The following is a 24,283-nucleotide window of genomic DNA, read 5'->3' as shown; positions in this document are numbered from 1 at the left end:
CCAAATGTTTGTTTTTCTTCTTTACGCTAATTGCCACATGCACTTGCACATATTTAACTACTATTTTCATTGCATAATGTCGGTGTTTTTACTCAGTTAATAAAAGTTTTCCGCCCGAACAGGGACTTGAACCCTGGACCCTCAGATTAAAAGTCTGATGCTCTACCGACTGAGCTATCCGGGCTCTTCACGCGCCGTTTCAAGCGGAAGTTACAAGAGTTTAACAGAACATAAACATTTCAATTATTGTTCATGTTTGCATGTTTTTCGCAGTGCGTTATTTACTTGTATCAGTCTGGTAAATAAAATCATGTTTGGTTTTAATTCAACAGAAAAGATGTAGAATCCAATATAAAATCAAACTATGTGGAGTCATGCGTGTTTATAGTAATTAACAGCCGCTTTGAGCGTGATCCAATCAGATTGTTCTCGGTATTTAATGAATTGTAACGTCGAGTCGGTCTGTGCACAAGAAATCGATTTGCTTTGCCGTTATGGAGACCCCACAAAACTCTTTAAACATCACCTTTCAGGACGATAAAGAAATACAGGTGAGACTCGCAGCCCACATTAATGCCCGAAGCTAAGCTTCATATCTCTGGTTTGAGTGACTCACGCTTGTTTTTACTCTGTCAGGATTTGTTAAAACAACTCAAGGATGCCAAAACCGACCTACAGCTTACTAAAGACGAGGTGGAGCAAGTAAACAAAGATGTTAACAAATGGTAATTAATACTTAAACCATTATTATGTGTCTGAAATGAAGATTCAGCATGTATGAGTTACGTAAACTAGTAGGAAAATCATTGGATGCATCAGGAACTAAAAAAATAAATAAAGTTTAATACTGTACAAAACAACTTTTATAAAAATAATAATGCAATTTATTAAGTAGCTACATGCATCAGGGTGTAGGTGTCCTTTCAGACATATAGCAGCTTCTGTTAATATTATTGTAGCAAAGAGGAGATGGATCGGAGGATGATGATGATGGTCCAGATGGATGAAGGCCTGTGGAATGCATTGCTTGAACTGGACACTCTGATGCAGGAGAAGAAAAGCCTTGCCAGACATCTAGAAGAATTAACTTTAGCTAGGTATGTTTGGTTCTACCAAAATATGCATTGCTTGTTTTCCCCTGTTTATGTAAATCTAATTGGTCACACTAGATATTCTACTGAATAAATAAACCCAACAAAATCACTATAAGACTGGTTACTTTCTACTTTCAATATTAAATCGAAAAACAAATGATCGGATGATGCATGGACCCAGTGTTGAGGGTAACGCATCACAAGTAACACGCGTTACGTAATCAGATTACTTTTTTACAAGTTACTTTAAAAAAGTAACTTTTAATTTACAAGTTACTTTTTCAAATGAGTAACGCCAGTTATATTTTTAACATAAAAATACATAACATACAATAACATAACTCATTACTTTCCATAAAAAGTAACCAAGTAACGTAATTAGTTACTTTTTGGGAGTAACGCAATATTGTAATGCATTACTTTTAAAGTAACTTTCCCCAACACTGCATGGACCTATCCTGATTCCCTTTTCCAAGAATTTAGATGAAGACTTTGTTCATATATTTTAAACTGGGAGCTTGTTATAGTTTACTTCATAATTAAATCATGGGATTTTCAACGCTGTTTTGTTACAGTACCATAGAGTCAAAGCAAGCTCTTCTGAGAAGTTTGCAGGAAGAAGAGAGCAGCCTGCTGGAGCAGGAGTGCAATCTGAAGCTCAAGCGTGAGCAGCTGAGGAAAGCACTGGAGGATGCTCCTGTAAACTCAGAGGAAGGTACAGCAGTAACCTCTCTAGCTACAGCTTTGTGGTCTGTAGGTATAATGCTGCTGATATTCAACTGGTCTCAATTCGCAGTTTCACAGGGCGAGGATCCAGTTAAACCAGGCTCATCCAGCCAGAGGAAGTCTACAGAAAAGCCAGTGAGAAAAAGAGGAACACGGAAGTGATCACAACATCCAAAAATGCCACTTTTATTTTTTTTTTATATTTAGTACAACTAAGCTGCAATAAACATGGAAATATATGGTGATTTTTGTGTTTTGTTTGTTTTTTTGATGCAGCAATTGAAATGTTCATTGGTAGTAACTATACTGAATAAAGTGTAAAGATTCAAAAGATGATAAACTGATGTGCTAAAGTTGTTTAATCTGGAGGCACTCCTCCAGGGTGACATTCCAAGATAATGTAAAAAAAAAAAAAAAGTTCATAAAAACAAATAGCCTATATTTGTCATCATTTACTCACACTCATGGTTTTATGTAATTTCTTCTTCTGTAAAACTTTGGGATAGTATTTTTTGTGCGGGAAGAACAGTATGCAAATATATTTGAAAACTGAATACATCTAATTTAAAAATTACAAGGTTACATTATGGCATGAAGAATCTTGGCAACAAAATCGCGCTGTAGTTTTCTGACGCTTGTCGGCCGCCGTAAAGCACAAACACGTGTATAATGTAATATGATTCATTTCATCTTACTCGGATTGAGGATATAGTTCAAACCATAAGGGACCGATGCTTATGCCAAAAGGGTAAATATATACATTATCAGTGATAGTTAAGTGAGCTGCACGCGCTGAATCATCACACGCTTGTGTTTAGGTGATAGCGCGGGTTTATTTGGACTGAATCATGGCATCTCCGGAGCAGCGGTGTGTGTTTTCTCTGTGAGGCTGAGAGAGGTGTCTGGACTGGGTCATCCTGAACCTCCCCAGCCCTGTGAGGGTAAGAGAGCCAGACAGACTGACTGCTGTAATCAGATGGTGTTTATAACACACTCTTCATATCACTGACAGATGCTGGCTCCGCCGGTGAGGTGTCCTGCTCGACCTGGCAGTGCTCTTTTGAGAGTCGAGAGGAGCAGGTACGAGTAATTAATTACAGTGCTGATACGATTATTTTAAAGTGTATAATGAAAGGTTCATATTTTGGTTTTGGGAGTTCCCAACAACATGCTGGTCAAAAAACACTTTCATTGTCTTATGCATGTATTTTTATCTTACTTGCTCAACGACTCCATAACAATTCGCTCAAAGATTAATTTTTCCAAGTTCCTAAATGGTCTCATTTTCATTTCATCTCGCCTGAAACGCCTTATAAAGCAGCGTTTGTGAGCTGCTTATACAGCTATTATACTGCTCCACCTAGTGGCAAAGAATGAATTAGCATTTTCATTCAGACCAAGCAAAAAGACCAACAAGTGGAAGCAGTCTACTTGGATCTACATCTAGGGGGTGGAGATTGGTAGGTAGAGATTGGTAGGTTGAGGGATCAGGGGGTGGAGAGGTAGGTTGAGGGATCAGGGGGTGGAGATTGGTAGGTTTAGGGATCAGGGGGTGGAGATTGGTAGGTTGAGAGATGAGGGGGTGGAGATTGGTAGGTTTAGGGATCAGGGGGTGGAGATTGGTAGGTTGAGGGATCAGGGGGTGGAGATTGGTAGGTTGAGGGATCAGGGGGTGGAGATTGGTAGGTTGAGGGATCAGGGGGTGGAGATTGGTAGGTTGAGGGATCAGGGGGTGGAGATTGGTAGGTTGAGGGATCAGGGGGTGGAGATTGGTAGGTTGAGAGATGAGGGGGTGGAGATTGGTAGGTTGAGGGATCAGGGGGTGGAGATTGGTAGGTTGAGAGATTAGGGGGTGGAGATTGGTAGGTTGAGGGATCAGGGGGTGGAGATTGGTAGGTTTAGGGATCAGGGGGTGGAGATTGGTAGGTTGAGGGATCAGGGCGTGGAGATTGGTAGGTTGAGGGATCAGGGGGTGGAGATTGGTAGGTTGAGAGATGAGGGGGTGGAGATTGGTAGGTTGAGGGATCAGGGGGTGGAGATTGGTAGGTTGAGAGATTAGGGGGTGGAGATTGGTAGGTTGAGGGATCAGGGGGTGGAGATTGGTAGGTTGAGGGATCAGGGGGTGGAGATTGGTAGGTAGAGGTGTGCGATATGACGATTTTTGATTGTGGATGATAAAAATGTCTCCACGATCTGCTTTTATACAAGCACGGAAAAGCTTCAAAAATCAGTGTCATTGAATGAGACTAAAACATCTTGAGCTTGTGTTAAGCATGCAGACCTTATTTAAAAAATCAGGTTTAAATAAATTGTTTTTTTATATGCACAACTGTCTTGTCTTTTTAACCCAAAATAATAAATCTGTCACTTATTCCTGTATTTTCTTTGCTTTAATATGTTTAAGGTGCCTGGACCACTGACTGAATAAGTTGAGTCCAAAAAGCATCACGGAAACAGAGAGAGAGAGCAAAAAGAAGAGAAACTCAAGAAGCAGCAAGAGGAGGAGGAAAAGAGGAGGTTCATAGCTCTTAGTGACAGAGAGGTGACTGCTTCATTTCTTTCTCTTATTGTAGTTGTTATGTGGATGACCTGTTGTGATTGGCCGATTGTGTCATATTTCTGATGTCACACAGCGAGCTCTGGCTGCAGAGAGGAGATTGGCTGAACATATGGCCACAACTGGAGTAACACTCGCTACCATCAGGTATTACCTTTTATTATGTAGTAATATCTCAAAGGAGAAATATCTGTCCTTTATGCAAGTCATCATTAAAGTTCATCCAAAAATATGTTTTGTAATAACTAGCATAAAAATGTTTTTAAAGAGATGTTTTCAGTGTGGAGAGGGAAGATTCCTTTTGAATATCTGGACTACTCTTTCTGTTCGCCTCGCTGTGTCCAAGCCCATCGCAAAGCCAATGCTGCCGCCCACCTCTCACATCCTACCACACAGCATTAGAGGACGTGAAGGTGCGGTGCCATATTGTGGACATATTTCATCTTGCATGATCTGGGAGTTGACTGGATTATACAAGAAACATATCAAGGATTTCACAGTTGTCTTTGGAAATAACAAGACTATGATAGATTACCTGAAATCAGAGACGAGAATGATTAATAAGATCTGTAATTTATCTGTAAATTAACATGGCAACCCTGATATTGTATTACTATTCAACTCAAATCATTCAGGACACACAAACAAACCACTGTGACTCAAAAAAACAAGTTCTGTATCTTCATGAGATGATAGCTCATTAAAAATCATAGTTAATTCAGAACTGCAAGTAGTAAAATCATGGTGTGTTTTATGCTTTACGTAAAAATGTTGTTGAAGTTTATTCTTCCACATTGTTTGGCAGCTGCTGCAGTTTCAGTGATTTCAATTAATCATCTTTTATATGATTCTTCTGGTATATTATTGTTTCCAAACTAGCATGATTTATGATAAAGAAAAAAATTAAGACTTAAATCTATTATTCATTTATTACTCATTAATTTATTTCCAAGTGACTAGATGCATTTATATTATTCCAGATATTTTACATAATGACTGCCCCCTCAAAAATATGGAGTTATGATATCATCTTCTTTTAAAGCAGATAAACTTTAATGCACATCAAGGTTTTGACTTATTTGATTTGACAGGGTACTAAAATTAACCTCAAAACTTTAGCATTTTTACCATTTCTTAAGAAATAAACTGACCAGCAAATGTGGCAAAATTACAGTGTATTACAGTTTTATGATGTATTATGCATTGTATTATGATGGCTGTATTTCTCTGTAATAGTTGATAGATTTGAGCAGATAATGGAGCTATACCGATACTGTTTGTCTACTGAACATTGAGAGGCCTTTCACTGCACTGTTAGAGTATATGATCATGTCTTCTGTCCAGTGTTGTTCAGCTGAGGCCGGTCCATAAACAGGACTCTTCTGTGTGAAGGAGCTCTTTCCAGCTCCAGCACTGTGATGTTGTTTGGCTGAGTGGCACTAAGATAAGGTCCGGGGACATACAGCGTCTGCTGGGGGCCCCTCCAGGGCCAATACCTTCCCAGGTTCACCCCATTTACCCACACCTGACCCTAAAAAAACAGAAATACACAAAACTGCCATGTAGCAACTCAAGATAACAACTACTAGATATTCTTCATAATACAAAAAATATGCCTTACCTTGGTCCATCCATTAAGTTTTATAAAAGTGTCCCATGCGAGGCCAGTAGACTTCAAGGTTCCTGAGTAGATCATTGGTCCGTCTCCTGCTTCCATCGCTGACCCTGAGTGAGCCGCCTGCAGCCAGCCATTGGCCACTGCAGTGTCAATGTCCAGTGGATAGATTGACCAATCAGTGAGTACGTCATTGCCCAAAATGAGGTTACCCAAGAGACCCTGAAGAAGGGGTTTTATATACTTTATTAATAGAATTTTCTCAGATGGTTTAAGGATTAGCAGATCTTGAACAATGCCATATTTCGTTAACTTGCCTTATTATCATTGATATAGCTGCCAAAATGAACCCTGCCCATGTTCTCCACGAGTATGTCCAACTGATCCCCTTGTTGTCCTGTAACGTTCATCACCAGTGCAGTGTCCCTCTCCATAAGCCCCTGGTACACCTGCTCACAGACATGTTTCAATCTAAACCATCTTTTCTGGCAAACATCTGCCTTTCAAACAAAACCATTGGTTAAGATGAGTTTTAAGTGCAAGCCCTAAATAAACAGTTAAACATGAATAAGTCAACGTATTGGTTTATCTTTCTCTATTTGATCATGTAAACTGAAGTGATCAGCAGTTTGGTTTTGTGAAGATCATTTTTTATTTTGTCTTGAGGGTGCACTCAGTGGCTGTGTTCTAAATGGCAGGGTCCCTATGCAGTGTTCACTGCACCCTGAGCACAGGATATCAGTTGAAGTGCACTTCACAATGCGCTCATTCGGATCAACGACATCAACAAACATAAAACATGAGTTGCGCAAAGTTGACTGGAAGGAAGAATTTGGGTAGGAAAAGGTGCACAAGCAACAGGGATGACCGCAAGCTTGTCTAATGTCAAGCAAAGCTGATTCAAACACTTGGGAGAGCTTCACAAGGAGTGGACTGAAGCTGGAGTCAGTGCATCAAGAGTCTCCACGCTCAGACGTCTTCAGGAAAAGGGCTACCAAGCCACTTCTGAACCAGAGACAACATCAGAAGCGTCTTACCTGGGCTGAGGAGAAAAAGAACTGGACTGTTGCTCAGTGTTCAAAGTCCTCTTTTCAGATAAAAGTAAATTTTGCATTTAATTTGGAAATCAGTGTCCCAGAGTCTGGAGTAAGACTGGAGAGGCACAGAATCCATGTTGCTTGAAGTCCAGTGTGAAGTTTCCACAGTCAGTGATGATTTGGGCTGCCATGTCATCTGCTGGTGTTGGTCCACTGTGTTTTCTGAAGTCCACAGTCAACGCAGCCATCTACCAGGAAATTTTAGAGCACTTCATGCTTCCTTCTGCTGACAAGCTTTATGGAGATGCTGATTTAATTTTCATTTTTGTTAAATGTGAGCCTAAATCAGCACAATTAAATGAACCACAGACTTAAACTACTTCAGTCTGTGTGCATTGAATTTATTTAATACACGAGTTTCACAATTTGAGTTTAAATTACTGAAATAAATGACATTCTAATTTATGGAGATGCACCTGCACACAGAGGCACTGTCATGTTAGACTAGAAAAGGGTTCTGTCCAAACTGTTGCAATAAAATTAGAAGCACACAATTCCCTAGAATATCATTATATGCTTAAACATTAAGATTTGTACTCATGGAAATTACTAAAGCAGTCAAACCTGTTCATTAGAAGGGGGTGACCCAATACTTTTGGCAATATAGTGTATGTTTCCTTCAGACTGGAATGGCACTTAATATGGCCTGTGAAGTCCACTTTCCAGAGCACTTTTGGTCAACTGGAAAGCACCTAGTAATTATTACACTTTATGTAGAATTCCTATCCTGGATGCATTAAGTAGCATTATTAACTGCTGTTGCTCTACACTAAAGATAGTTGTGTTTTGTTTGCTTTTTTCTCCATCTCATACTTGGATTCAGTTCCAGTGTTTTGCTGGTGTGCTTGTCATATGATTTCAACATGGCTTCCCCCATGGTTCCCGCTGTATGTGGAATAAAGCTGATAAGTCTTCATCACATGTGAGTGTACAATACATCATTTTAAACAAACATTTTCAAAATGATTGTTCCTTTCTTCATATGTTTACACTAGGACAAAAATAACTGAGCAGTGGTAAAAAGTGGTTTTACACACACTAGTGGTAGTAATACACACAGTTATAGTGTCTGACTAACCATGGTGAGAACAAAACATTGTGTTAGCGTGACCCAAACAAGTGGTCTGCTCACCCCATTCACAGAGACGTATGCACGATCATGGATACCATTGAGGGGCGAGATGAGAGGGGTCGGCTCGGGAACATTCTGTGGCAGTGTCGTTCGGTAAAGCATGAAGCCATAGTACTGCACACAGTTGACATAACACAAGCTCAGACCAGCTTTTACACATAACCAAGACCAAACCATACATCCACATCTACAGCCATACAATACAGCATTGGTGGCCTTTATTGGCTGGCTAAACACAACAACATAAAACATTATGAATGAGCTATAATCACGTTCGTAACGTTTATGGGCCATGTTAAGTTCTTTTAAATATCATACCTGTTTAATCTCCTCAAACGTCAAAGGATATTGAGATCGTACTGGACCTTGGGGTGACAGGGTATCCAACAAGCTGCTAATGTTGCCAACCTATGAAAGAAAATAGGAACAGAGTAAGAAGGGGTGTATGGCCAAGACATCTCGAAATGTGAAATATCCACACCTTCTGAAGTGTAACAAAGCCGTAAGCGAACTTTGGGGTGGCTGGTGGCATGGGACCAACTGGAATGTCTCGAAACTGAAAACAAACACATATTATTCATACAATTGAATGGATATCTGTTTTGGTATTCAGTAGATGCTGGTTACAAATACTAGCTGGTCACCTAGCGGGTGAGCATTACGAACATAACTGTACGAGTCCACTAACCATAAGCAACTTTGCCACTACACGTCAACTACCAGGCTTTAGAGTATTAGTAGACAGTCTGCTTAATATCTGCTAACACTTCATTTTGATGGTCCCCCAATAGAGTATCTTTGGACATGTCAACTAACCCTAACCTGACTAATACTCTAATAAGAGTTGATATTTACTGTTAATTCAAATTAGTTGGCATGTAGTTACAAAGTTACTTAGAAAGTCTAAAGTGGACTATTGAAATCAAAAGAAAAGAGTAAAGTTATTTTTAATGTCCAGCAAAAACTGCTTCTTCATTTTTTTCCTGCTTTAGTCATACATTTGAATAACACAAGAGTCCTTTCTACTGTCACAAAGTAATACACCACCATTCAGAGGTTTAAATAAAACTTGTTTTAGAAGAAATTAATACTTTTATTCAGAAAGGATGCATTAAATTTATCAAAATAATATTTGTTATTTTAAATTATGAATGAATGACATTCATAATACAAAATATTTCTATTTAAAAAAAGGCACTTTTACTTTGAACTTTGTATTCATCAAAAAAAAATCTGAAAAAAGGTTTCAACAACAATATGAAGCAGAACAACTGTTTTCAACAGTGATAATAATCAGAAATGTTTCTTGAGCACCAAATCAATATATTAGTATAATTTCTGAAGGATCATGTGACACTGAAGACTGGAGTAATGATCCTGAAAATTCAGCTTTGCATCACAGGAAAAAGCTACATTTTAAAATATATTAATATAATAGAAAACATATTTTTTACATATTTTTTGAGAAAATTCTTCGTGAGTATTAAGAGACCACAAACTTCTGAACAGTTATACATAGTCATACATCCAACAATACCAATTGGATATTGTCATACATGTGCATTCAGAGTTAATATATGTATGTTCTTACATTTTTAATGACATCTCTGATGGCAAGCAGTTTGTCAGTGGGGTCTCCTGCCTCTGATAAAGGTGCATTGTAATCATAACTAGTCACCACAGACCGAAACCTGGTATCGTGATCGGCTCCTATAAGTGATATTATTCACACATTAAGATGACTGCATTACCACATATTGTCAAGGACATGGGAACAAGCATACTGAGCATACCATTCCAGTAACCAAAGTTTGTTCCTCCCTCAAACATGTACCTGTGATTAGAAGAAAACTTTATCTAAGCTGGATTATCAGAGGAACAGCCATGTTTTTATATAGAAACGAGTTATATTTAATTGATAACATCTAATGAATCAAATGGCTTTACACTCATTATTCTATAGAAAGCATTACTTACATATTTACACTGGCACCCATGGACAACATCTCTCCCAGCATTTTGCTCACTTTGGCAGTGTCCACAGAAGCATGTTTATCACCCCAGTGATCCAACCAGCCTGTATAGAACTCAGAATTCACCTGAAATCATGATGCATCAATTACTGACAAAACCCTACATCTTGATAAACAGAGAGACAAACAATCATAACATGAATGCTCTTACTTACCAGTGGGCCCTTAGGCTCAAACCTTCTTTGTCGAATGAAGGCTGCAGTGATGTTGGTGTCTGAAGGGGAAAATAATTACATTTTGAACACTTGATATGTATACATGAATCTAGTTAAAATTTCTTAAAAACGCTGCAAAGGTCAGACACAAGTGACCTCAGTTGACCTTACCTGTGCCAAAGTCTATAGTGGCGTACAAGCCCTCAAGTGTGCCACAGATCATCTCTTTATCCGTATTCCCATCTGTAGTAAAGAGCATGACATCTTCCCCCAGGAACAAACGGAACAGAGTGCGAAGATGCCGTATGTAGTTGTAATCACAGGCGAAGTAGCTGCCATATTCATTCTCCACCTGATAAGAGAAAAAAAAAAGCACCAAATATTCACACCTGAAGAGCCATACTTGTCTGTACCCTGTAAAGCACTGTTTACATATCAACACCAAACATAATTACTATGTATGGGCTCTCAGTCCTACAAAACATGAGCATCGGTCACTTTGTTATTATTGCATACTCTTGCATACATTTTTCTCTGGGTGGAGCAGCATAGTGGTTAAATATCCCAGCTGGTAACAAAACCAATTGTAGGTTCTTCTAACCCAGCTGTCAACATTGTTTCCTTGAGAATGTCACATCGGGTTCAACTAGGGGGACTGACCCCATCTGAGGACACTGCATTGGACACATGTGTGTGGTAATGCTTGTATACTTACTAAATGTTAGCACTATATTGTACCTGCACACTGATAATATTTCCTCCATTCTGATAAAGCCACGGCCTCATCTTAGTGAGCAGCACAGCCAACCAGTCACTTGCTGGCTTCAAATACTCTGAAACAGACGAACACTACCATTAAAGGCAGATCTGGCCTGTGTGAAGTCATGTCTCATGCAGGCGTAACATATACCTGTGTCAGCTGAACGAAGGATAATGTTTGGCTTTTGTAGCAACCAGGCAGGCAAACCACCCTATCGGACAGATAAGAACCCACAATTTACTCACTAAATAACAATCACAAGGCTGTCTTTTGTGTTGTGACCAGAACTAATTCTTAGCATCATGAATCAAATTTTCATTCAAAATGATCAAAAAATAAAAAAAATTATGTTTTCAAAACCAGTCTGATTTTCTTTCTTCATTTAATAGAATGCACATGCTGCTTGTTTCCATATAATAATAAGTGAATGGTGACCAGAGTCTGTCCATATGAAACCATATGATTTATGCACTGTTGTCAAAGTTTGCTTAAGGCTAGAATACACTACATAACTTTTGCACTGATCTTTGCCCCAATTTACAGTCTGGAGGAACTGACACTAGTTGCCAAAAGTTACAGCCAGTCTAGATTTTTGGCAGTCAGAGTTCACATATTTCACATAAAACTGAGGGACACAGACATAAAGCTTTGGACAATGAATATCTGGATATTTTGAGATGATTTCAGAACACATATTGATTTAATTTGTCATGTTTCGGCACGAGTTTGATGTGTATGATGCCCAGTTTTCTCTGTGTAACCAAAGCCAACAAGCATATGATGTCTAGTGTTTTGAAATCTGTTCAGATTTTAAAACTCATATAAGTCTTTAAGCAATAAGATATTTTCATCAAAATTCTAATTCTAATCACACTTTTCCTGATTTATTCACTTCATTTGAAGTATTTCCTAACACAAACCTCTATTGTATGACTTAAAGAGACAAGTCATATAAGCTATGCTACTTTTGGAGTCGCCACTGATTTTGATTGCATGGAAAAGAGCAGCATGAACATTCTACTAAAACGCTTATTTTGTGCTCTGTGGAAGAAAGAAAGTCATATAGGTTTGGAGGTGATCACAAGATAACAACGTGTAATTTTGGGTGAACTATGCCTATTGTAAAATATCACATTTCAAAAACATTCAAATTTAGCAACATGAGGAAGTAACAGTCACCATTTCCCATTCAGCACAGATGTACGGCCCTGGGCGCAGGATGACCAACAGCCCTGTCTGATTGGCCAGGTTCAAGAAGTACTCGAGATCTCTGTCTCCTGCAAAGTTGAACACCCCCTGCACAGTCTCATGGAAGTTCCACGGCACATACCTGCATGACAGCAAACACATATTTTTGGCAAGATGAGTAACATAAGTGTGTGCACAGGGTTTCTCTGTTCCACGTACACCTGAATAGCATTGAGTCCAGTCATGTACATCTTGAGCAGCCTGTCTTTCCAATATTCCCGAGGAATGCGGGAGTAGTGGATGCTTCCTGAGATGTACTGAAATGGTTTTCCATCCTTTTGGAAGCAGTTGTTCTTGTAGTCGATGGAAAATGAACGTGAATCTGCCTTAAAACAGAAAAGTCATATAGTTAAAAAAAAAAAAAAAATGGGCAGGGTCCACAAACTATTCTATTAAACTATTCTCAATATGATAGAGATTGCATTCATAATGAGCATAATAATAATAACTTATAATTTCCCTGATATTTCAACGTTTCTATGACCAAGGGAACCCAAGTCTATAAATACACATGTCAGGCTGGTAAACATTAATTAATCATAATGTGTAAATGTGAAAATAGTGTACTTACCAACACAAAAATGATTGGCAACAAGCACAGACTTAATAAAACGAAAGTAATTTGTGACTTCATCTCTAAATCAAACGCATAATTGACATTATGATAGCAGCTCGTGTCAGGAAATAATATCACAACTGCTCAAACTTTTCAGTTATGTCATTATTATACTGCATAAAGCGTCCACTTTCTCTGTTCAGTAGATTTGCAGCGTTTCTTCTCTTTGAACATGACGGTCATGTGATTATATTCTGTTTAGACACGGTCTGGGTCCTAAAGTCCGTCTGACCAGATGGGCCCCTGCTCATCAGTAATAAACCAGATTGGTAGCTTTTACTGTTTACTGTTACTGTTTTGCATTGCTAGTGAAGTGTATTAAAAATAAATAAATACATTAATAATAATAACTAAATTAATTAATTAATTTAAAAAAAGTTATATGGCTAAACAGATGCACACATGTGACAAAACTTGGTGGAAGAGTTGTTTATTATAATTACTATTTTAAAAAAATGTAATTTCATATTGCTGTTGCTGTCCTTTTCTAAAAGCCATACAGTATTTCTGTTGTGCCAAAAACAGACCACCCTGACCCGACTGGGTCTGACACCAGCCAGGACCAGCAGTTTAGGCTGGTTTAGTCTGTTTTGCAGCTGGGATAGCTTTAATTTTGTTTAATCATGCATGTTAGTTTGCTTGGATGAAAGGTCTAATTTCAAGTTATAACTTCAGGCCAGAGTCAGTTTAGTTCGGTTCTCACCCACCAGGCTGGGGCCCACTGGGAGCTATTAACTATTAAGGGTGCATAAACTAAAATGTTTTTTCCCCCTCCTCAATAACACTTTTGTTTATTAAGGAACATCCAGAATTAGAGTCTTGAGTCTCCTGAAATCCCAAAATGAATTATTATAAAATATTTTATTATATTAACACTATTTCTGTTAATAAAAAAGTTTGGAATCAAGTATAATTGCCATAAAACAAGCCTTCAAAATTGTGTTGGACAAAAGTGGACCCACTAAAAAAAATTATTCATTGAATTTACTAAAAACAATTTAAGGTACGTGGTTGTAATCAATTTATTTTAGCTACAAATTTAGTTAAATAATTTCTTACATTTATTTAAATGTAGCTAAAATAAATTGTTTGCAACCACTTACCTTAAAGAAAATTAGTATATTTTTTTTCAGTGTATCATATCAAAAAGGTGTTTTTGTTCAGTGTTTTAATTACTGTGTTGAGTGTTTTATTTATTAGTTTTTTCAAACAATAAAAGCAACTCAGGACAGAGCTTCTTAGATAATAAATGACCTTGAGTGTGCACTTTTGATGGTATATTGAATCTTATAAACAGAGGTGCAATGGTTCTCCTCAGACACTCAGAGGCGCTACAGGACAGAAGACTGATGTTGCATTCGTTCATCTGATGAGAGCCTGCTTTGAGTCAGTCAGCATTTATGTATGATCTGTGAAATCTATCTCAAAATAACACTAATGCTAATTTATGTTGTATATGTGGTGTTAGCACGTTATCAATGTTACCTGTAACTATCACTAGAGTGACTTCTCTAGTGAATGGAAAAAAAGTTTACCATAGATTATATACGTACAAATGCAGCATAAATAAAATTAACTCGAGAGATTTATCATTTATAACAATATTTGTCAGCACCAGGTAAATGTGTATTTCCTTCTGCCACTTTAATGGGAGCAGGTGGGCTGGTGAAGTGACTTGTCACCAATTTTCACTTGTGCTGCATGATTATGAATGTTTACTGCTGGTCCAGACACCCAAATAAACAGTGGCTGATCCAATGGCGTTGACAGATACACCTCACAACCATTGTTTGACACCATCTGCTGAACACCATAAAGAGACACATTGCACGAGATGTGGGAGAATTCATAGAGTTTGTACTTGAAGAGGAAGACAGATGCTGCCATTTAAAATAGCTTTACGGATTGCTCCCACGTTCCCATAAAGTGTGTCCTGGAGGGTAAACGACCCCATGTGTGAGAAGAGCAAGTCTCTTTGGCTTTTAAAGGCATTCTTGTGAAAACCAAGCCTAATGCTGTTAGGCAATAATGCAGTCATTACCCCGCTGAGCTGAGTAAGCAAACACACTGTGTTACCTTGACACACACACACACACACACACACACACACACACTTACACACTCAGTCTGAACAGGGAACACTTATGTTTTCATGTTCGTCACTTAGTTTAATTAGTGACTGACTGCTTTTATACATAATTATGAGTAGATGTACATGCATGAATTGTACTCACTACATACATAGGAATATTCCAATATTAACCAGAATATTACATAAATGTAAATTGTAAACAGATACCTGACTGCTATATCAGATTAAGCAAATATTCCAGATTCTAGAACTCTGAAGACAGCTGTCATAAATGTGTATTAATCAGAATTTGGGTTTGTGTAAAGACCTTATTCTGGATAAACACTTTAACCGAACATGTATCTGCAAATGAAGGTAATTCTGTGTGGCTTAAAATAATCGGTATGTCTTTGTTTATTTGGATTTGCTGCTGTACAAAGTACATTTAGCAGTACTTACTAGAAATGGGGGAATATTCTGGGATGTTTATGTTTCTTTTTGTTGCAATTACTATGATTATTATTTGGTTTTTTTTTCTCTCCTGTTAATAGAAATGCCTATAAATAAAGTATTCATGCTTGGAGCGCATTTTGACCCACTTAAGTTTCATAATTACTTCTATTGTTTTTGAAGTATGGTTAAAGTGCAGAATATACTGACAAGCATTTATGGTGAACTAAAATATACTTTAATGTCATTTTTATTGAAACTTATAAGTAATGTATTTAAATATGTGTAATTAAACATTTGTAATGATGAAGTTGCATTAATGTAATATCAAATAACAAACACGTATCACACGCATCTTCTAAATGATCAATAATCTATATCTTAACTTTGTTGGGTATTAAGGCTGCCACATTTGCAGCATTTAGTTTAGGAAGGTGATATTCAGTTTTGCCAGTATATCTTCAGCAGGGGACTATTATGCTCTCTGTAGGGAAAGCATCCCTCAGGCACTAACTAAACCAACCAGCACTCACCTCCCTTCACTTGCATCTACATACACGTATTATTTATTAATACTATTAGTGCAAATGATGAGATCACATTCTCTGTGTGTCATTGTAGCTCTGTTTGTCTAAGCAGTGTTGGTTAATGAGTAGAGCATACAGTAAATGAGTCAGTCTCTGAGGTGATGATTTGGCTGTGAGTCAGGTCTTCTCTCTGTTAGGATAGAGAAATACATTTCCTGTAAAGGGGTACATGGTAATCCTAGTAATTAGGATGGCTTTGGATTAATGCAATTGATGCCGGGTTTGTAACTTTATTATTGTGGCCTAAATAACTGAACTTATGGTATTTTGTATTTTTTAAACCTGGGTCATGTGCTTTTGCGTCCAAACACACTTCAGCCTCAATAATTGTATTCTGGGGAAAAAAAGAAAAATACAGAAGCAGATAATCCACTTATGCTTTGGGAATAAACCAAAATCCTCTCTCACAGGGGAGGTGGGTTTTCCAAATATTGAGAGAGATTTGCCTTGAAGATTACAGGAAGTGTTTCAATGAATATCTGTAAGCACTTTGAACATTGATGACAAGCCATTTTTGCCTTAAGGGCCATAGTACTTTCTTTATTGATCCTTGTTTCTTTTGCTCAGTTTGTGTCCATACATGCACACAAAGCACTCCTTTAATTACTCACTATTTATAATGTGTCACAGCTGTATTTCCAGGGCTTTTCCGGAAAAGGCCTCTCTTTATTTGAGGATTTGCTTGAGTCAGAGCTCTCCTGAATGTTCAGACAGGCCATGGTGACATGCTTCAGATGGGACTCCACCTGTTTTGTTTGTGAAAACAGTAAACTCATCTTATGTAATAGTTTATCTTATTCTTAGGAAGAGATATATTCCTGCCTATTTGATTTGGCTTGAGAATACACAATTTGTAATAAGCTAATCATTAAAAATGTAGCTACATCTAGTTTAACATTTCTAAAATGTAATAATGAATTACAGTTTTGTTGTTTACAGATTATCACGACTATTATTTTTTAAGGAAAAAGAGCAATTTCAAATTGTGAAATGTAAGCTCTGATTAATTATTCCAGTCTGACTATGTTCTTTACAACATAAACCAAATATTTCCCAGAGAGAATCATGTCAGTGACCACCAGCAGTCTTGGGAATCTTACAAACATCAACCGCCTGACCAGACAAACTCCTCCAGATTTCTCAACAGTGAACATTTTTGTCATTTTAGTGACCAAAGTTAATTGGGCCTGATGAATCATAGTACATATATCTTCACCATGTGGCATCAGTTTTACACACGGCATGTGCCATGGATCGTGTTACACTGCATTAACACATCGATAAATGTCTCTAAATTCCTCCCATTGACTATTTAAGGTCATCTTTCATGTGACTACTCATAAACACAACATTGAAGGGATTCGTTTTTAACCCTGATATCTGGGTGCTCAGTAGATTCCCATCATGAGTCATAAGTTTAGCATGTTGACTATTTTTGTGTCTAACTGTTTGAAGAATGAGGAATGGTATGTTACTATATTCCACAATGAGTCCCTCCAGAGGCTTCTGGAGAAGAGGTTTTTTTCCTTCTTCGATCATTGTGTTCCTAGAAATAGACTTTCATATAGCTGAACAAAGCTTTATCCCAACTAACAGGAAAATCTAGCAAGGTTCTCTCAAAATTATGAACAAACGTTCTTCGTCTTTAATAATGTTTTCAAAACAACACCACAAAAATGTCATTAATACATCTTTCATGGAAGGTTTTTTCTTTTCTGAAATGTTTTGGTTCGAAGCTCATCAGATGTTACTTGTTTCAGAGAACATTCAAAAGTAACGTTTTCATAATGTTTGTAGAATTCCCCTTAACGTTAGAATAACCAAGAAAAAATGTTTTTAGAACGTTCTAAAAACTGTATGTTTTCAATGTTCAGAGAACATCCAGAAATAATGCTTTTATAACTTAATGGGAACATTAGCGAAACGTTCTTAGAATATCTTTCTGTTAGGTGCTATCCTGAGTAACAGTAACGGTATACTCTTCTAAACTGTCAGACGGTCGATAACTTTTAGATTTAGAATATAGAAAATAGGAGATCAACTTGCTTTGTAACACTATTATGATGGGCTTTAAAATGAAAATAAATGAGATTTGTGTCTGTGTACATTTATGGAACATTGAAGTGCTTTGTGTGGTCGATGTGCCTCTTTATAGAGTATGTTGGCTGCAGGGTAGCATCATGTTACAACAAACATTAGTGATGGCCTCGCAAGACTATTGAACACAAGTTCCCTGACATTCATAAATGAACAGAAATATGTTGACCTTTTCAGGCCTGTTCTGGAACTGCATGGGCCACAGCAGGATTCCTCCTTATCTTCCAACACAGTTAACTGTGAGGTCATTTAAAGCCCCCCTCTGTTGCCCCCCACGATCTTCTGCATTCCACATCTTTGTATGTTTCTCATGCACTGCAGGATGATGGTTCCGCAAACAAACCTGCCCCCTCTTTGGACTTCAACCCTGATTATATTATCAAGTATATAGCACAACAGCTCTGTTCCAAAATCTTGTGAGTGGCCTTGTTTCCTACCACCTACATACTGTCTTCTAAGGCAGCATCCTAACCATCAGGGAACCTCGCAAGTGACTGATTTGAGCACTGTACATTGACAGCAGTTCAACAAATCACAAAATAGCACATTGTGCACGAGACCGCACTGAGTTTGACATTGCAATGTTTTTTGAACAGCTTTTCAACTTTTGATTTCATTTCCAGCAAAACTTTAGTACTGTAGTAATTAAATTAAAACTTAGTTATGACCATAGCTCTATTTTGCTTGTCAGAAAGCTTGTTAGAAATCAGTTTCAGGACCATTGTGCACAAGCGCTGCCTGCTAATTTCTTGCCTGATAGGGCAGCGAGAAAATAAGTCAGCTGCTGAAGCCTTAGAACTCGCATAAAAACAATATTAACTGAAAGTCGTAGCGTTTTATGTCACTTATTATGTAGCACAACACAAAATGCAATGTTCTTCTAACATGTTGTGACATTGAAGATTTGCACTCTGAAAAAATCCATCAATTTAGACGGCTCAATTAAATTTGTTCATTCACTCAGGATTAGTGTCCTCTAAGTGTCTTCCCCAGTAAATAGATGATGACTTACAGCAGAAAGTATAAGATCATCTAGATTGCTGTTCTTGCATTGTGATAAAAACATTTGCCATTCAGACTTTCTTTCTTTTGAGGTGCACAGAAATTTGAGTTGTAATGAACATCTGGTCGAGGGTAGGTGGCTAAAATGTGCTTTCATAAGATGAAGGTAAGGGCATAGATGGTCCTCACTGCAGAACACAAGATCCAGGGGGCGTGGTTGGATCTAGATCCAACTCCTCCCACCTTGCATATATCTGAACCTACCCGTCTCCACCCCCTGATCCCTAAACCCACCCATCTCCACCCACAAACCTACCATTCTCCACCCCGTAGATGTGGATCCAACCCCACCCCCTGGATCTTTGTTCTGCAGTGAGGGGCTACTGATAAAATGTGGAATAGCAATTTCTTACATTAGTTTGTGAAATGCCACTGAAATACCAGAATAAGAATAGCATATTTCCACTACTGGACTGGAGTGTGAAGCGCTGCAGGGCACACAGGAGAACTAAAGCCGCCAAGGTTGTATTGTTAAAATTGTTTAAATATCAGGTTGTTTTTCTACCAAAACTGATGGGGGAGCTTGTAAAATTATTTTGAAGGAATTTTGGATTTTTTAGTCATTTTTGAGTGTTATGTCAGTAGTAAAGACCCTAGTCAAAGTAATACAATAGTACACAAATGGTGTTCAGAAAAAAATCGCCCCAAGACAGTCACAACAGTACTGTTGATCGAGAGAGGGGTTGTGTGCCCTCTCTAATATGATTTTATGTTTGAGGCGACAGTATGCACTTATCTGATGTTTCACTGACTGTGACATTAGCTCAATACATGTGCTGTTGATCATCTGCTGCATCAAGGCATTAGTGCCATTCTGTTTTTACATAATCACCACAAGCCTGATCATGTGATAATGCAGTGGTTGCACCACAACTGAGAGTCATTAGAAAGATTCTCTATCTAACATGCTCTCCATCATTTATCCCCCTTTTTCGCCCCATTAACTGAGATCTGATGCTTTCAGCCAAGGGTTAATTGACCTTGCCTCAGGCCTGATTGAGGGTCAGACTGTTACAAAGACTGCCATTAATCCACAAGAATTCACTGTCAAAATACATTTCTGTGTTTGCAGATGCTGTGTCTACAATTTTGGCAGCAAGTAAACTGACTCAGGGTCAGGGGACTGAAACAAACTCTCAGACAGACAGACTGTGTGCCAAACAAGCTTTCAGACAAACAGAATGGACTTCAGAACTGAGTATTTGTATGGAATGCCAGAGCAGAACAGCTGATGTAAAATCAGAGCGCAAACTGTGGATGTGGTAAAAGCCCTACAAGAGAACTAGAGCTGTGAATTATTAGCAGTTTTTATCTTTTAATGTCTGAAGTATACTCTGCTCTAATTATGTTGACTGTGAATACTGTGTGTGTGTGTGTGTGTGTGTGTGCCAGAGAGAAGACACACTGTTGTCTACTGACACACAGAAGGGCTATTCAGGCCCTGCAGTGGATCTTCTGACAGCTCAACTGGTAGTGGCTTTGTTCTGTTTTTCTCACAGAGATGGTATGTTAGATCAGGAGCATCATACTTACTTTTTTTTTTTTTTCCTTTTGAGGGCATCTCAGTTGCAATCCTTGCTTATTTTGTGCCCTATAGGCCTGGGGTTTTCAAATCTTTTCATGTCCAGAACCCTAAATATGATGACCTTACTAAAATATATACATTTTAATGTATAAAGAGTCAAGACCAACTGACTAACCATGTGAGAAAAATATAAAGCACGATCTTATTAAGGCAACATTTAAAAATAAATAACTGATTTTTATATTGTGATTGTGCTAAAGAAAATTATTAAAATATTATCTGAAATATATTTATTAAAAGTGTATATTTTCTACTGATTATTAGAATAAAGTTAGAACCTATAAACACTGATTTTGTGTGACTTCTGTAATGTGCTGAATCTGAAACCTGAGAATCATAATAATGCTGAATGAAACAGTAATAATATCAAATATGTATTAAAAATCGTCATTTATGTTTTGTCTTCCACAGGATGATAATCTAATGAGTTTGGACTAATGTTTTAGACAAAACATTTTTATCAATATGCAATTATTACATCATCGAATAATTATAAAATATATACATATACATGATAATTAAATAATTGAGTATTGATAAAAATTTGTATTAAACACTTTGGCTAAAAAAGTGTGTCATTTTCCACAGATCATTTGTTTTAAACAGAAAATTGTCACTCCAAACGCACGCTTTTCTGAAAGCTGAATATGAAATGATAAAATGACTGGTTAATGAAGATATTCTCCAGAGGGCTATGGGGGCTACCGAAACACTGGCAGGTTGTCTCAGTCTGTTCCCCTCCCCCGTTTCCTCGTGGGCCGCTCTGATTAGCCAGTGGCAGCCACCCCACTGCCTGCCTTTGTCTGAGCTCTTTGTCTGACCTCAGGTATTGCACAAGACTTTATCTATTTGGTGACCTGAAATTTCAATAATGCAAGCGCACCACACAACTGAACCAGGTTAGGTCATTAAGAAATGGTGTGAGACTAGTTACAAATCCACTGTCTTTTGTGTTTGCTGAAATGGATGGGGTTGGTGCACTGAATAACTAAAGAAACAGCACTTGTTATAAATTATTTCCAGGGGTATCTTAGCATAAAGCAATGCAACAGAATCACACTGATGAGCAGCTTAGCATGAAATTGTCATTTAACAGATCTCCTTCTGCTGGGATCTGTCACCGGCACCTGATGCCGTTCCCTTACCAGCCACATGCCTCAGTCTAAAGCAAACGCAAAGTCGAAGTCTGTTTGCATTGATGTTAGAGAGATCTGAAATCTGCATAGAATAAAGTCTGATTTTCTGAACAGAGCTAGATATAAATCTAGGTAATGAGCTTCATTGCATACTCAAGTGTTTTTTTTTTTTGTAAGCAAATTAAACATTTTGACATTTGTTAATTAATATTAGTGTAAACAGTGTATGCAATGGATGCTCTGCAGTGAATGGGTGCCGTCAGAATAAGAGTCCAAACAGCTGATAAAAATATCACAATAATCCACAACACAGCTCCAGTCCATCAGTTAACATCTTGTGAAGTGAAAAGCTGCATGTTTGTAATAAACAAATCCATCATTAAGGCATTTTAACTTAAAACCAGCCAAAATACAAGCCCGTAGTCTATCTATAATAATTAATTTATCCCCTGTTGTGCACACAAACATTCAGCTTTTCAGTTCACAAGACGTTAATTAATGGACTAGAGTTAGGTTGATTACTTGTGGATTATTGTGACATTTCTAAAACAATGAAGTATACTCAAGTAATCAGTTTGACTGGAATTAAAGCATAAGAACCTGTTAGGTTAAACCTGGCTCAGAAATACAAGAGAATGCAATGAAAAACAGGTCAGGACTGGAAACAGATCATGTTCTCTGTAGATTACACATGACAGTGGCTGAGCTCTTCTTAAAGGAGTAATTCACCCAAAATTGTATTCACTCTTAGAGCATCCAAGATATAAATGAGTTTGTTTCTTCATCAGATTTGGAGAAATGTAGCATTACATCACTTACTCTTATAGGATATACATTTTCAAGGAGAGCTGCAGTTAAATTTGGGCCTATCAAAGTACTTTTGAGTTCAGACTTCTCGGTTGGGGATCCAAGTCATTTTAAAACATTAATGCCATGTCCTAAACTCCCAGAGTAAAGAGGACAGCAAAAGACTATTACGTGCACCATTATTTTGCATACAGGTACATCTCAAAAAATTTGAATATCGTGAAAAAGGTCAATATTTTTGTCACTCATTTCAGAAAGTGAAACCCATATATTATATAGATTCATTACACATAGAGTGAAATATTTCAAGCCTTTATTTCTTGAAATTTTGATGATTATGGCTTACAGATAATGAAAACCCAAAATTCAGTGTCTCAGAAAATTTGAATATTACATAAGATCAATAAAAAAAGGATATTTTAAACAGAAATGGCAGGCTTCTGAAAAGTATGTTTGGTTACTTTTTTGGTTACGGCGTGGCATGGAGGCAATCAGCCTCTGGCACTGCTCAGGTGTAATGGAAGCCCAGGTTGCTTTGATAGCGGCCTTCAGGTCATCTGCATTGTTGGGTCTGGTGTCTCTCGTCTTCCTCTTGACAATACCCCATAGATTCTCTATGGGGTTCAGGTCAGGCGAGTTTGCTGGCCAATCAAGCACAGTAACATCATGGCCATTGAACCAGCTTTTGGTACCTTTGGCAGTGTGGGCAGGTGCCAAGTCCTGCTGGAAAATGAAATCAGCATCTCCATAAAGCTTGTCAGCAGAAGGAAGCATGAAGTGCTCTAAAATTTCCTGGTAGATGGCTGCGTTGACTGTGGACTTCAGAAAACACAGTGGACCAACACCAGCAGATGACATGGCAGCCCAAATCATCACTGACTGTGGAAACTTCACACTGGACTTCAAGCAACATGGATTCTGTGCATCTCCTCTCTTCCTCCAGACTCTGGGACCTTGATTTCCAAATTAAATCCAAAATGTACTTTCATCTGAAAAGAGGACTTTGGACCACTGAGCAACAGTCCAGTTCTTTTTCTCCACAGCCCAGGTAAGATGCTTCTGACGTTGTCTCTGGTTAAGAAGTGGCTTGGTAGCCCTTTTCCTGAAGACGTCTGAGCGTGGAGACTCTTGATGCACTGACTCCAGCTTCAGTCCACTCCTTGTGAAGCTCTCCCAAGTGTTTGAATCAGCTTTGCTTGACAGTATTCTCAAGCTTGCGGTCATCACTGTTGCTTGTGCACCTTTTCCTACCCAATTTCTTCCTTCCAGTCAACTTTGCATTTAATATGCTTTGATACAGCACTCTGTGAACAGCCACAGCTTTCAGTAATGACCCTCTGTGACTTACCCTCTTTGTGGAGGGCGTCAATGTTCGTCTTCTGGATCATTGCCAAGTCAGCAGTCATCTCCATTATTTTGGTTTCAAAGAGCAAGAGATACCCAGAATTTATACTG

General features: G+C 38.0%; 2 protein-coding genes and 1 long non-coding RNA gene across 4 annotated transcripts; 2 read left to right on the top strand and 1 right to left on the bottom strand.

Moving 5' to 3' along the window:
* Positions 1–225: 225 nt before the first annotated feature.
* LOC306877209 (uncharacterized protein) lies at positions 226–2,156 on the top strand. The gene is made up of 5 exons (XM_079428805.1): positions 226–551; positions 637–725; positions 960–1,097; positions 1,670–1,809; positions 1,891–2,156. Exons 1-5 carry the CDS (start codon positions 495–497, stop codon positions 1,980–1,982), a joined length of 516 nt encoding a protein of 171 aa, XP_079284931.1. The 5' UTR covers positions 226–494; the 3' UTR covers positions 1,983–2,156.
* Positions 2,157–2,453: 297 nt separating this feature from the next.
* On the top strand, positions 2,454–6,558 carry LOC306877208. 2 transcript variants are annotated; one of them, XR_013784879.1, is made up of 6 exons: positions 2,454–2,568; positions 2,639–2,761; positions 2,833–2,900; positions 4,225–4,362; positions 4,454–4,524; positions 4,646–5,553. It is a non-coding gene; the product is annotated as an uncharacterized lncRNA (long non-coding RNA). The 2 variants fall into 2 exon arrangements; XR_013784878.1 differs by having other exon boundaries at positions 2,465–2,568; positions 4,255–4,362; positions 4,646–6,558.
* On the bottom strand, positions 4,517–13,222 carry LOC306877207 (beta-galactosidase-like). The gene is made up of 16 exons (XM_079428804.1): positions 12,989–13,222; positions 12,577–12,743; positions 12,349–12,499; positions 11,320–11,380; positions 11,148–11,242; positions 10,581–10,761; positions 10,410–10,468; positions 10,199–10,320; positions 10,015–10,055; positions 9,813–9,931; positions 8,703–8,777; positions 8,540–8,629; positions 8,222–8,335; positions 6,310–6,441; positions 5,999–6,214; positions 4,517–5,908 (listed from the first exon to the last, which is right to left on the bottom strand). Exons 1-16 carry the CDS (start codon positions 13,049–13,051, stop codon positions 5,705–5,707), a joined length of 1,890 nt encoding a protein of 629 aa, XP_079284930.1. The 5' UTR covers positions 13,052–13,222; the 3' UTR covers positions 4,517–5,704.
* Between the last annotated feature and the right edge of the window lie 11,061 nt (positions 13,223–24,283).

The sequence above is a fragment of the Barbus barbus genome, assembly GCF_936440315.1.
Source record: "Barbus barbus genome assembly, chromosome: 11".
Lineage (NCBI taxonomy): Eukaryota > Metazoa > Chordata > Actinopteri > Cypriniformes > Cyprinidae > Barbus > Barbus barbus.
Note: the sequence above shows the minus strand (reverse complement) of the source record. Positions and strands in the feature narration are given on the sequence as shown.

Bases quoted from the DNA above. Each gene is read 5' to 3' on its own strand.
- LOC306877209 (XM_079428805.1), top strand. From the start codon at position 495: ATGGAGACCCCACAAAACTCTTTAAACATCACCTTTCAGGACGATAAA. The intron at 726-959 runs GTAATTAATACT...ATATTATTGTAG, and splicing joins AACAAAGATGTTAACAAATG to CAAAGAGGAGATGGATCGGA. The intron at 1,098-1,669 runs GTATGTTTGGTT...GTTTTGTTACAG, and splicing joins GAAGAATTAACTTTAGCTAG to TACCATAGAGTCAAAGCAAG.
- LOC306877207 (XM_079428804.1), bottom strand. From the start codon at position 13,051: ATGAAGTCACAAATTACTTTCGTTTTATTAAGTCTGTGCTTGTTGCCA. The intron at 10,056-10,198 runs GTAAGTAATGCT...TTCTAATCACAG, and splicing joins ATGGGTGCCAGTGTAAATAT to GTACATGTTTGAGGGAGGAA. The intron at 8,778-9,812 runs GTAAGAACATAC...GTTTGTTTTCAG, and splicing joins TCAGAGATGTCATTAAAAAT to TTTCGAGACATTCCAGTTGG.